This window comes from Lonchura striata, chromosome 3 (assembly GCF_050655825.1).
Source record: "Lonchura striata isolate lonStrDom1 chromosome 3, ASM5065582v1, whole genome shotgun sequence".
NCBI lineage: Eukaryota > Metazoa > Chordata > Aves > Passeriformes > Estrildidae > Lonchura > Lonchura striata.
Window position 1 is genome coordinate 97027781 of NC_140705.1, and position 14031 is coordinate 97041811.

At 48.6% G+C, this 14031-nt stretch overlaps 1 protein-coding gene across 2 annotated transcripts in view; it reads right to left on the reverse strand.

Annotated features, from left to right (window-relative positions):
* The window catches only part of COQ8A (coenzyme Q8A), a 42772-nt gene that overhangs the window by 2547 nt on the left and 26194 nt on the right, over positions 1–14031 (reverse strand). For both annotated transcript variants that reach the window (XM_021537004.4, XM_077781917.2), the window contains 8 exons: positions 10843–10965; positions 7163–7248; positions 5964–6104; positions 4792–4873; positions 3360–3453; positions 2437–2578; positions 894–1001; positions 114–179 (listed from right to left, as the gene is read on the reverse strand). In XM_021537004.4, the coding sequence (XP_021392679.1) occupies positions 114–179; positions 894–1001; positions 2437–2578; positions 3360–3453; positions 4792–4873; positions 5964–6104; positions 7163–7248; positions 10843–10965 (842 nt within the window). The remainder of the gene's footprint in view (positions 1–113; positions 180–893; positions 1002–2436; positions 2579–3359; positions 3454–4791; positions 4874–5963; positions 6105–7162; positions 7249–10842; positions 10966–14031) is intronic.

Genomic DNA, 14031 nt, shown 5'->3' on the forward strand with positions numbered 1-14031 from the left:
CCTCCAGCCCTGCTTCCCTCCACACCCGAAGTGTATTCCAGTACAAAGGGATAACAGATAAGAGTATTTGCAAAATCAAGTGCAGCTCTCTAGGACACAGTGCAAGATCTCACCTCTATGTAGACATCTGTGAACTTCTCATCAAACCCTCGGGTTGCTCCAAAGTCCAGCAGGGCCACCTGGAAATGGAGAAAAGGGTTTATATTTACAGTCACCCATTCTGGTAGAACCTGATGTTAAGAATGCTCCTGTTTTCTTCAAAAAGCTCAGCTGGCTTTCCCAGCTGCATCCCAATTGCCCCCAAGTCCTTTATTCCCAGTCTGCAGCCCCAACAGCTGCACCAGTACAGGGCTGAGGAGGAATGGCCAATGCCCAGTCCCACACTGCCACACCTGCTCTGCTGGCAGCTCCACTCAGGCTCCATGTTTAGGGACAGAGCAGCACTGAACCTTCTCCCAGCACTTTGCAGCACAGACCTCAGGAATAAAAAGCAATTCCATCTGCCTTATGGAGCATAGACAAACAGCCAAACCAATGAGCAGGAATTGCTGCCCTTATCTTCAGCACAGTACAAGAGCATTTAACTGAAGAGTCCTGGGCTCAGGTGTGTCCTGGTAGAGCACTGCCTGCTGCAGCTTCCCACTGACCCTTTTCAAAACATCCTGGGATTAAGGAAGTAGCTGTGACTGCTCAAGGGCCAGGGTTACAGCAGCCCTGCTTTCCTACCAAGCCCTAGTGAGGGCAAGTGCCAAAGGGAGGTTTCCCTGTGCTACCTGCCCATGCCTCAAGGACAGGAATCTGAGAGAATCTCAGTCAGGGCTCATTAAGTGGGGAGTGGGAGTGAGGAATAATCAAAAGCTTGTGTAGGCAGGACAGTGGCTGCTCAGGCTTACCTTGTGCAGCTGTGGGTCATAGAAGAAGTTTGACCAGTTGGGGTCAGTCTGCATGTACCGGAACTCAAACACTTCCCGCAGGCACAGCACCAAGATGTTGTGACAGATCTTGAAAAACAAGGAGAGACAAGAAACAAGTCAGGAGAGCAGTGAGCCCTACTCACACCTGTAACTTAGAGCAGGCATCAGCAAACAGGGAACACATCACCACATCAGCAGGACCCATCTTCTCTAAGCTGCCCAACTCCTGCAGAGCTGAAGGAGTATCTCTCAGCAACTCCCAGCCCACACCTGCCATGGGGCATCCTTAGCAGATGGCACAGATGGTCCACTGCTCATCCAACTGCATTCTGGTCCTGCCTTTTAACTTTCCAGCATTGACTACACACTAGGTGGCTGCAAGAATGGGAATCTTGCATGGTACATAGACCCAGCATGCACTCTTGTGGGTTCAGCACTGACCCAGCTTGAGGGAGGAGCAGCAGAGCCACACCTCAGGATCAACAGAAGCAAGGGTAGCAGTCTCTGAAGACCCCCCCCCCCGCTGAAATACACACTCCAGCAGAGCTTTTCTGTGACAATTGCTAAGCTGGAGCCTGTTCAGCAGAATTTCTAGCCTCACTCTGCCCCTCTCCAGCGTCTGCAAAGCTGAGTAAACATCATATCCAAGGTGAAAGGAAGAGAGCACCCAATGCAAGCCCAACCTTGCTACAGGACACTCCCATTTGGGTCAGAAGGCAGAGGGTCAGCCAGGCCACTGGCTTACCAGAAAGAAGGGTTGTTCCTGCAGCAACAGCCCAGCTCACAGCCTTTTAAAATGAGTCCTGGTAATAGAGCAGCTCATTGCTGGGGACAGTCCCTAAGAATAGCCAGCCAGCTCTGGCACAGCTTCAAATCTAATGTGACACTGGAATCTGTTTAACTAGAGGAACCGAATCTGTCCTCTTCCCCAGTGACCTGCTAACAGTGACAGCTCACACCAAGAAACACACACACATCCAAATACCAGGACAGTTATTTCTGCCACTAGAACAGCTGCTTGTCCCACCACAGCACTCCAAACCCTGGCTATATTCAGCACCAACACCCACCTATCCCCACATCCCTGCTTTTTGTTTACCAGCAGCCCTGTGCAGCACAGGTCAGTCCTGCAGGAATGACACCCAACTGCTTGCACTGGGATGATTCTGCAATCCTGTCCAGAAGAGCAGCTGCACAAGACCCCTTTTCCCTTGCTGACAGTCCCCCCAAACCTAAGGCCATCAGAAATGGCATCACACAGTGAGGCTACCTCCCCTTCAGCTGCCCTTGCCACTCAAGCCCTCCAACCCCTCCCTGCTGAATGCTGGTGCCTGCAAGGCCCAAGCAAGTGTAGAGAGACTCCAGTGTCACTGCACCTTCCCTCAACAAGTCTTCCTAGAGGCTCCAGACAGTCCCTGACTCCAGCCCTGCTGTGCCACAAGGCATCCCCCAGTCTGGCAGTCACAGGCAGGCTGAGCACAGGGCTCTGAGAAAGGGCAGAAACACAACCTCCCCAATTTACCTCATTTCGAATCTCCTGGCTCAGCCCTTCAGCTTGATCCAAGGGAAAGCCAGACACCAGCTCTGTGGTCAGCACATGCTTGCTGCACAGCTCATCTATTACTCTGGGTACATAAAAGAAGGGGTGGTCTTTCAGCAGCTCCCTAGGGATGGAAAAAGGAGAGAAGGTTTAGGAGCCCTGAGAAGAGACCCATCAGCAACACTTCACACAGCCCTTCACAGCCTGTCCCCAGACCCTGGTTGGGGCTGCCAGAATGTTTTCCTCAGCAATTTCAGCAGGGATTAAGTCAGCAGAAACCCTGCCAGTGACTTACAGCTGCTGCCAGCTCCTGAGGTCACATCTCCTGCCAGAGCAGTGATATTAAGAAGGCTCCAGGCCGGTGCATCAAGGGCCACTGGGCTCTGTTGCTCACCCCACTTGGCTTTAGGGCCAGACTGCATGCATGGAAGAATTACTTTGCCAAGGGGAGCAGTGCCACAGGGGCAGTTCTGTAGCAGGACAGGAAGAGCATCCAGCCACCATCTGTATGCTATGGCAAGCCAAGGGAGCAGGCAGCACTGGGGTAAGTGCTTTAAGAGAGATGAACTGAAAACCTCCTAGGCTGAAGGATGGGAGAGGCTGACAACAGGCTGAGATAAGAGCACACAGAAGAGCACTGCAACCCAGCTTCACGAGTTACTGCAGCACCTTCACATGGGCAGAACAGACAACCTTGCACAGGAGGAGGTGACCACATTTTAAGCCACGCCCAGCTGAGACAAGGAGGTGATTTTGGGGGACAGCTCAGCCCACAACAATGCACCCTTCCCCTGTGCCACATGGCAGGGCACAGCAGTCAGCTCCCCACCATCCCTGAAGGTAAGCAACCTCTCCTGCCTCTCACACACACACAGAAGGGGCTGAAGGCAATAGTGGGAACATACTGGAATTTCCTTGCACAGGCAGCTTCTCTCAGGTAGTCACATTCCAGGGCCAGCTCTCTGCTCACAACTTCAATCAAGTGTTCTGGGAACAAACCTGAAAGTCAAACAGCACAGGAGAGAGCAGGCTTAGAAAAAAGGATCTCCTTAGGCTAAGCTTTCCAGGGCTGCAGCTGAGGAGCAGCCTGCTATCCAGTCAGCTGAGCTGAGGAGTACAGGATGCCCCAGAGAGCCACGGTGTAGTTCCAACTAGAAGTAGGTTGTGCAGTAATCCTAGGCCCAGGCTACACAGCTGCTCCTAAGTCAAGGTACATCCACACTACTGCTCTGTGCAACAGAGCTCAGTCCTCTCCCAGCTCCCACCCCACAGCCCAAGATGTCCATTCCTGCTATTGGCATGGCTGTGCAGGGACACAAGCACCAAAGACAAGCACCAAAACACTGGCCAAAAACAGCTCTATATCTGCCTCCAAGTGGCAGCAGGCACTGCCAGGTAGAAACAGTCAGCATGACTAATACAGTGCACTGCAGCAGCAGCACGTAGCCAGGGCCTGAGATGCCAAGCCCAGTCTTCTTAGTCTTGAAGTTGGGAAACCAATCTACTTCTTGGGCCAGACACAGCTGGGGCTGCAGCAACCTCTGCAGGGCCCTGCCCAGCCACCTGAGAGAACAGTTACAGATTCTGTCAGCACCCAGCCTGTTTTTTGAGCAGCATTTGTACAGTCCCACTAATATTTACAGCTGCTGCAGGCAGGTATTTGGAAAAAGGAGTAGTAAATCCTGCATTCCCTGTGGGAGAAGGGACTTATCCATGTGCTGGGACACTGGGCAAGTTCTAAGACAGTTCTCCACAGCTCTGATTGGAAAGAACAGAGAATGTCTAGGAAGAGCACAGAATGGCAGGCATGGAGAGCTGCAAGGGAACATGGAAGAAGAATGAGTTCTGCCAAATGTACCAGAAAGTAACAGGACAAAGCAAGACTACCTCACCTGAACACTATCCATACTCCAAGCCTAGAAAGCTATTAAAAGTGAGTATTCCCAGGCACTTTATGCCAAGAATCCCTATGGGTCTGTCTCTATAGAGAACACACAAAAGACAAGTGCAGGTTACTCTGGCAGGTGTGTGCATACACATGGCCAGGAAACACACAGGTGCACTTCCCACCCCACCAAGTGGCCACTGGAGCAGGCTTGTGCCCCAGCAAAGGCAGCAGCAGTTCTGCAGCCAAACAGGGGAACAGAGCATGGGCCCCCAAGCTGGCCCTGCACCCTCTGCCCACATCTGCTCCCTCTCCTGCTTTCTGCAGGAAATCTGCTCCTGGGCAGACCAAACTTCGGAGGGACACATGGAATGTGCTGCTTGAAAAGGGTTGGCAGAACTCGACCTGCACCAGTGAGAACACAAGCCCTGCCAGGGTCTCAGTGTTCTTACCTTCAGGGAGAATATTGCTCATGCTCAGGACAGCCATCAGGTTGTTGACATCACTGTTGATGCTCTGGGCAACTCCGGGGTACTGTGGGACAGAATGGCAGAGAGCAGTGTTAAGATTAGATGGCCTGGTTGTACAGGGCATGATAAAAACACCTGGCTAAGCATCCACTGCCCCCACATCACAGCCACCTACAGCCTGGCAGTGAGTCAGGATATTCCTGAGCCATACATCCCTCCTCCTCTAAAAGCTTACTCAAAGCCCAGCATCTAAACCAGGGGACAGACAGGCTAACATGCAGCTCCTTGCAATCAGAATGGCTTTGTTCACATCCTCTGATGGGAATTCTTCCAACACGTGACGGGTTCTCAGACACACAAATCTCACAACAGCCACGGCAGTCAGTCATTTCCATCCCACAGCTGAAAGCACACACCCCTGAAAGCCCCAGTGTGTCATTCCCAGCAGTAGGGCAAGTGGTGAGGTCCCAGCCCAGTCCTGGCAAAGGCACTTCATCCTGTTCTCACTGTCTGTCAAGAAGGGAAGGAGCTTGCAAGGCTGAAGAAAATATGTGCTGATGCCAGAGGGATGAGTTTCTACTACTGTTACCTTGGCCTGACTTCAGAGAGCACTTGGGACACAAATGGCTTGAGAATACATCAGCACCCATTGGTACTATTTCTAAAGTCTCCCCATACTACAAAAACCCAGCAATGAGCTGACCAGCTTTGCCTGGAATACTGCTCAGTCAGCAAGGGACCTCATTCCTTGGGATTATAAACCATGATGTACAAGGGCTTTAGCTCTAGAATGTAGTTTTGTTGGAAATGGCCACCTGAGGTTGCTGACACCCAGAAAGGGGCCTGGGGCATATGCACATCCCAGAAAGGATGGAGCAGGTGGGACCCTCCCATACAGCCCTAAAAGTGCAAGCAGTCCCTCAGCACAATTATCCCATACTACACTGAAATATCTATAGGATGTCTCCTGCTCATCTGGACTCGGACTGGCTCAAGCTGCAAAGCCTTTCCTGTCTTTTCTACTCAGCTTGCACTAGGTAAGACATCACATCTTCACTTCCATTAAAATGTTTCTTATTTGTCTAGCAGTACGGATGTAGCTCCCCTGCCCTGCTGTGAGCACAAACAACACATGGCTGCTCTGTAAAGCCCACCTGGATTTTCATGGCAACTTCTTTCCCATTTTTCAAGCGTGCCAGATGAACCTGACCAATTGAGGCAGCAGCAAAGGGACGTTCTTCAAAGGACTCCAGTTTATCCCTCCAGTTGGGGCCAAGATCATTGTTCAGAGTTTTCTACAAATAAACAGAAGGGATCAGGGTATGGGAAGCAAAGATTTAAGACTGTCAGTCTTGGAAATCACGCTCCTCTAAGGTGACTGAGTTCCAAGTACCTATAACCTGCTTTCTAGATCACCCTCTGTGCCTTGTCATTGCGCATCTAGGCAAGGAGTGGTGCAGCCAGCAATGCTGCCCCAGCACTGAACAGGTGCTTATCAGATCTCTGTGGGGCTCTGCCCTAAAAGACAGAAATCTTGAACACAAACACTGCTGCCTTGGCATACAAACATCCCCTTTTAGGTGCCACTCGTTGTCTTCCAGAAAATGAGCAAGGAAAATGAGTGAGCTATTTCTCCTCTTTCATCATGCTGCTAAGCTGAAGAGAAGCAATCCAGGCACAACTCTCTTTAAGGCAATATTGACAATTAAACATCACAGCCTGCTTTAACATCTTTTTTGCTACCCTGCCAGACTGTCATATTTAAGTTCTAGCTCTGCTTTGTGTCTTTCAGAAGGTAGGTAGTGCTGGCAGTTCCTTTGGCATCGCCCTTTACACGTTAATTTACAGAGAACATACACACTAGGGAAAGCACACTTCATTCGCTTCAATCTGGATTTTCTTGATGGAAAGTTAACCAAAATGGTAGGGACAAAGCTGCTGTTAATTTTCCAGCAGACTGAGGCTTGTAAGTCTGTTTTTAAAATGGGATGTAGACATATCTAGACACCGCCTTAAGACCCACAAGAAAGAGAAGAGGAAACAGAAGAAGAAGCTACACTCAACAAGACCCTATAGCCATATTTGTGGCAGCATCCCACTCCATGTCAACATTAACCGCAGGACATGAAAAACTCCCAAATTTTTTCCCCCTCGGTCTAGACCCAAATTTCAATTTTTTTGAGAGAAAGACAGCACATAATTGAGAAAAGGAATCACATGCTACCCCCAACTGAAAATATGTAACCTTACTGAAATATTCTATAAAATCCCCATCCACCTCCCTTACTGAGGGAGGTGGCATTTTTCTGTCCATTGTCCCTTTCCGCGATAAGCACTCAGGAATATTCCTCACCATCATCTGCTTTATTGGCATGAAGTCGGCACTCTGACGCACACGCTCAAAAATCCTCTGGAGATGGGGGTTGATGAAGGCATCATCTGCCAAAGGAAAGCACACAGCAGTCAGTGCAGGCATTGCAGTCTTCAACACACAAAGAAATGTGCTCCTGCATTCAGACAAGTCAGGCTGTCCTGCCCCAGGCACACCCCAGTGAAGGTTTTAGAAGTAATCCTTTAGTTCTTTTGGTGTGGTGACAGGCTGCACAGACCCAAGAGCAGAGAACTCTGCCTCTGTCACACACCTGCCCATCTTCTGGCTGGCAGCAGTAAAACATCCACGTCTAGGAGAGGCCACTGCCTCGTGGAAACACAGATCACAGAAGGGAGCCCTGGACAGCCATCTCAGCACTCTGAGGTTCCCAATGTGATTTAATCCAGTTCATTTTAAGGGGCAGCAGCTTCTCTAGAATGCTATGCAATGGTAAAACATCACTTACACAAGTAATGAACTCTTGGAGAAACCAGGATTCAGCATCTGCTACTGTAAACAACTGCCCAAATGCAGAGCAACTACAAGTGAGCAGAAGAGAACACAGCTGACCCCAAACTTTTAAGCTAGAAGTATTTAGCAAGCAAATATTTACACTTATAAGAGAAGGGGCTGGGGCATCTTGAAAGATTAGTCCTCTGCTTGAGCAAAGGCTTCTACAACTCAGAAAAACTACCATTGCTGGCAAATATTTCATTTCATAAATGATTATAGAGGAAATCAGATTTTTCTGCTCCTCTCCCAACACTGGAAAAATCCAGGCTACAAGCCTTGATCCTGAGAACTGAACCTGCACATGCGATTGTGACATTCAAACACAAAATTATTGTTCCTCTTTAAATACACATGTACGAACCACCTTATGTCTGTCCCATGAAACAAGAAACAAACAGTGACCTTAAGAGGACTGTCCTGGGAAGAAGGGTGGAAAGGAATGGAGAAAATAAGATAAATAATGCAGAGATGTGACATTAACACTCAGCATTGTTTACAAATTCCCACTGAAGCCATAGCAGCATTTAAAAGTACTAACACAACCCCACTGTGGAACCAACAGGAGTTTTTAAGAGGAGCAGGCTTTGCAGGAACAGTGAGTAGAGCTCCTGCTGTGACGTTACAAACCCGCAAGAAGGTGAGACATTGCATTTGCGTGTGCACTGCGAACACTGAAAGAAACACCTGCTCTGTCATTGATGGTGTATCACTGCCCAGCCTCTGAACATGCTGAAAAATATTCTCAGGGCTATGTGAAGGTATTAACCATCATGCTGCAACGTGTCACCTGCACTGCTAAGGGTGACTGGGCAAAAGGAGAATAGCTCTAAGAGCGACTCCTGCTCCCAGAAGCTGTTTGTGTCAAAGCATCAGCATCTGCCACAGGCATTCAGGATCAACTACCTTCATTCTGCTCACTGCTGACATCCATAAACCTCTCGGGGGGTTTCAACCCCTAGTCTGGGAAGGCATCCATCCTTAGCTGGTGTGTTTGACCACCCCCACCCTTTGTTCATGAGCACAACATCAACTAGCCAAGAAACCTGCAAGTCCAGGCTGACTGTACAGAAACTCAGCAGCAATGTCAAAAATCCGTCTTGCCTTGAATGCAACTCTGCCAGGCTTACAACATGCTGATGAATAAGGTTTTACGTCTTTGTGGTCAACTGGTGAGGCCTTACTGGAACAAAACACGAAGCAGGAGCCAAGTTAGGGCACTCTCAGCTGGCAAATGCAGCTGCATTTCCAACATCTCCCAAAACACAGGATGACTGGGGGCCTTTGGCATCTTTTCTGTGCATGACCTTTAGGAACATGGGTCCCTAACAAATCCACTGACTCCCACATCAGGGAGACACAACAGACATCAGGGGTTTTAAGGACACTGCTTTGTGACTTGTGCTCAGCTACAGGGAGCTCCTGCCCCCAGTTAACACCCAGACCTGCTGACAGAAGCAGTTATTCAAACTCACCAGGCCCCAGAGAAGCCCATGGCAAGACCTTCATGAAACCCTCCTGTCCAAACAGCCACCCCAAGAAACAGAGACTCTGCATTGCTGATGGTGTCTGATTTATTTCACCACAGCTGTCCCCCATCAAGCTCACTATGGACCTGTGTTCTTGTCAGGCACAGCAGAGTCCACACGCTTACAGCAAGAGTCCAAATGAAGGCTGGGTACAACCACATGGAGATCCCACGTTGCTGAAGGCCTGTTCCTGACACCAGGGTGAAGTCAATCACTAAATATTTGACACTCCTGCCAGAGCACCGTAACATTAGGAGACAGCAGACAAGTTGTAAAAATCCAGAACATTTTTGCTGCTCAGAGACAGCCTTTCATAGCTCCCTCCTCTGCACTCACATCCAGGCCCAGTGCAGCTGTGACCAACCTTGGGGACACAGCAGGCACAACTCAGTGGTGTCCCAAGAATCTGAAATTAATCCCACCTATGGTAGATGAGTTTAACTGCAGAGCTCATTTCCAGGCATGGCTTGCTCAGCCCACATACCAGAGGCACTGGAAAGCAAAGAGCACAGGCACTCCTCCTAGATCTGCACTGTGAGCCATCAGTGGCACCTGGCAGTTTCTGGAGGGTGAGAAAACTGCATGTGGGTGGCAACCTTCGACACAGCAGCTGATGCCTCCCCACTAGGCTCTGCCAGGTGGCCATCAGCCTGGCAACCACCTAAACCAATTGATTAGCAAATGAAGTGCCAATCAGGGCTCTCTGGGACAGTGAACTGATCTTGTTTTGTCGGCAAGCCCAAAGTATCTAACACTCTACTAGATCCAGTCTCATCAGCTAATACCTACAAAAATTCAAGTAGAAGCACAAGCCAAACAAAGTGACTACTTCAAACACTCAGACACTTACTCAATTTCAGAAACATATTGAAAGCTATTTCCAGACAAGTCTTACAACTATTTTTGGCTGGTTCTTTCATTCCCTATCAGGCTGGGCAGGAAGGCAAATTGCAAAGGTCCAGATCAGGTTTGAACTGAGCACACTTGCCATCTCCCAGGAGTAACCTAACAGTTTAGAGCAGGCACTGATGTCACTCATGCCTTCACCTGTGGTCACTGGCCTCAGAGCTCAATGGCTTAAGTAGCAGCTTGAAGTCTTTTGAGGATGGAAACAAGTGTTTTGTACCTGATAAGATTATCAGCTATACTGGCCTTTCCAGTAAAGCTTCAGTGCCCACAGAGCACATAAACCACAAATAGGTTGCTGTAATGGGAGAGTATTGTGGATGTAACCTTGACCACTTTTGGTGAACAAAGAACAGGATCACATTCTTGTTGCCACCCTCCTTTCTAGCAGGACACCTGCGATTAGAGTGTAATACAGCTCTGCTTCTTAACAATTGTTTGTAACACAGACATTAAAATTCAGAGTGTCACCCTACTGTCAACCAATTTCAGTTACACACAATAAGGACATTGAGAGAGTGGTGGTGTCTAAGTACATGCATCTATTTATTTCATACTGAGATTAGATGGAACTCAAACGTTTGCATCACTGCTCTCACAGGAGAAAGCCATTTGTTCAGTCTCCCCATTCACTTGACACTGCCTGATTGCAGACAGTTGACCCTGTGTCACACCTGGCAGCACTAAGGACAGCTGAGGACCTGTGCTGCCACTTACCTTGAATGCTTAGCATCTGTCCCAGCTTCAGTGCCGCTCCCCGGACCTTGCACAAGGTCCTCACGATCCTTTCCGCATTGGCTTCTGACAGGAACGGGCTAGAATCCATCACTGCTTTTTTCCCTGAGGGCAAGGAGAGAGAGTATGAATGAAGAACACCCTTATCTTGGCAAGCCCACTCCACTGTGTTAGACCACATTCAGTAGATTTGCCCTTCCCTAGGGAAATCAAACCAGGACTACACCGAGTGCCTTCACTGCAGCCCAGGGGCACAGGCTGAATTGTACATGTGCCTTGAGACAACTTTGATATCGTTGGCTTGAGGGCCAGGAGCAGCAAGTCACAGCCTCCAAGAATGTGCTGCTCTGTAAACTGTCTGGGATCCTGGGTAGATAGATATTGGTGCTTGAACTCACTGTGCCAGCCAGCACAGCCTAAAACACTGTGCAAAGGTGCCTTGAGTCTCACACCACAGGCTGCAGCATAGCCATAGCCTCAGAAGGGCAGCAGGAGTGAGCCACAGCAAGGGGGAATCCTCAAAAGCCTCAGAAGCACACTGGCACAGACCAACAGACCTCTTCCAACCTCTTAATGTGGAAGCTTACACAGAACAAGGCGAAAATCTACACACTCAAACACACACTTTCCTGTCCCCAAGCATGTGTAAAGCCTGATGTCTGACAGGCTCAGAGAGGTCACACAGCCATGTACACACCAGTGCCACAGTTCCAAGTATGCAGCAGGGGGTGTGTGGCATAAGAAGCACTTCACTTAAATTTGTTTTTTAATTTAGGAAGACTCTGATTCTAGTTTGTGGTCCCTTTGGGAGAAGCAAGCCAGAACTATCTTCCAGGGCAATGCCCAGTAGAGCAAGGACAGAGGGGGTAGGCAGACACCCACTCACCTCTTCTGCTGGAGCTGCAGATCAGCTCCTGCTGACAGCCAGCCAAGCAGGAGGAAGTCAGGTTTTGCAGCCAGGCTGCAGAGCTCACAGCTCACATGCTGATCTTGCAGCTACATTGTTTTCAGAATACTTTACATGAACAGAGGACAGAACAGCTGAAGCCCCCATAAACAATAAGCAGCACCCGAAAAGGCACAGCAGATGAAAACAGCCATGGAGATCCCAGGCAGCAGATGGAAATTACTGGTGTGTCATGTGCTGACTAGAGCAGCCAGAGATCCTCTCCATCTCCTGGTAATTCTCAGGAAGGTACACAGAGGGACTTAGACTGGCCAGGGGACAGGAGAAATAACAGAGACAGACTGAGGTAGCTGCTGTCTAAACTCTGGTAGCTCCCACAGCTTGGTACCATTTTGCTGAGGTGCTAAGCATGTTACTGATCTGACAGACACCCTTCAGTCCCTGCAAGGAGCTGGACTGCCTACAGACCTTCCCTGCAGAAGTGATTCCACAGAACTCTCCACTGACAGAGCACAGATGTGTTAGGTACAGGCTGCTCTCCTGCCCTTCATCCCCCTTCTTTCTTTCAACTGTTTTGTGGGATAGCAGCAAGATGGCACGGTCTGTGGGACATCTCTCTCTACAAATTCCTGTCCTAAGTCAAGGATGTACAGGAAAAAGAGGAATGAAAACACCAGAAATACACAGGACAGCCATCCTGCTCTTAAGAGCAAGATATGGAAAAGCAGGACAGGTCCAGAATTCACCATTTCCAGCACTTTACAAGCCTCAGAGCACATTTTTCTCTGGATAATGGATGTAAGGAGACTTAAGAGACTGAACAGGTAAAGCTACCCAGAGCAGAAGGATCTGGCTTTACACACTTGAAAAGCTGTCTCTCAAGTGTCCAGTCAGGAAAACTGTGTCCTTAGCAATGATGAAGCATACCCCTGTATGAGATGACACACAGGACCCAGGGAAAGTATTGAATCAAAGCTGTATCTTCCTTCACAGCACTGCACACAAAAACATCCTCCTTTGAGTCAGCAGCAGAATAAAGGGGTTAGTTAATGATTAAAGCCACATCCAGAAGCCAGTGAACCCTGACAATTTTAACTCTTATCAGAGAAAGAGCCAAAGACAGGCAGTCCCAAATCCTCTTTTCCTGGCAGGCTCCTCATTGAAGACTCTAGGGGCAATACCTGATCACCAGGCAGCCCAACAGCGGTGAGCAGCTCTTCCTTATGTACTTTGCTACAAGTATGCATGAACAAGAAGGTGACCTGGAAGCAAGAGTGAAAAGAAGTACTATGTCAATGGCAAACAGAGAGAAAACAGCCACAGGCTTCCAAGGCTGGGTGGAAAGGGAGTGGGGATAAAACCCACCACAAGTTCATGAAAAAAATGCACAATTTTCACTGAGTTAACATTTTACCCAAAGATGGCCATCACCTTTTGTTGCCTCACATTATTTCCTCCCCATCTTCAGATCACAAAGCTAGTTTCACTTATTTCATCAGGGAAAGGAAAAAAGGCAAATAGAAGTCACATACCAGCTGTGGCAACATGGACACCTCAGAAATAAAGGCTCCTGCAGCCACAGTGCCTGGGCTTGAGAGTTCTTCCACAGAACAGGCAGTAGGTAGACACCCTCACTAGTGCTTGACCTGCTTTTATTTTTTTTCCCTTCCAAATTCAGAATCAGCACGATCCTTTCAAAACCTGGGAGGAACTCACTGCTGCATCACTCCTTTTCTTTGCCACTGTCAAATGGACAACTAGTGACTAGTCTTTGTATTTGTTTTACAACCATCTGCCATAGAAACTTTGGGGCAAAGGAATATCAAGAACATGGCCTAAGCACTTGAGACTGACAACCCAAGAATATTGCATTGTTGCCTTTCATAAGAAAATCCCACTGTGTTCAAATCCAGGCCAAGTGCCAGCCTGTCAGGGCTCCGTCCAGCCTGCATTTGTACACTGCCTGAAGAACTGCCCAGGACACATCATTAATAAGTGACAAAGTTGTCCTTGAACCCAGTCTCTATACTTGTAACAGCAGATGTTTATTTGGGCACTCTCATTTTAATTCCTGGGAATTTATTCTACTTTCCCATTCCCACCCTGTGTGGGCCTTATACTGTATTGACATACAAGTGTGTATTTACATACACATTTTAAATACTGAGGCTGCCATCAAGGTTACCAGTGACAAAGAAGGTTATCAGCCTAGCAGAAAAATTCAAACTGGAAATCAAGTCAGTCATCCTCTTTTTAACAAGATA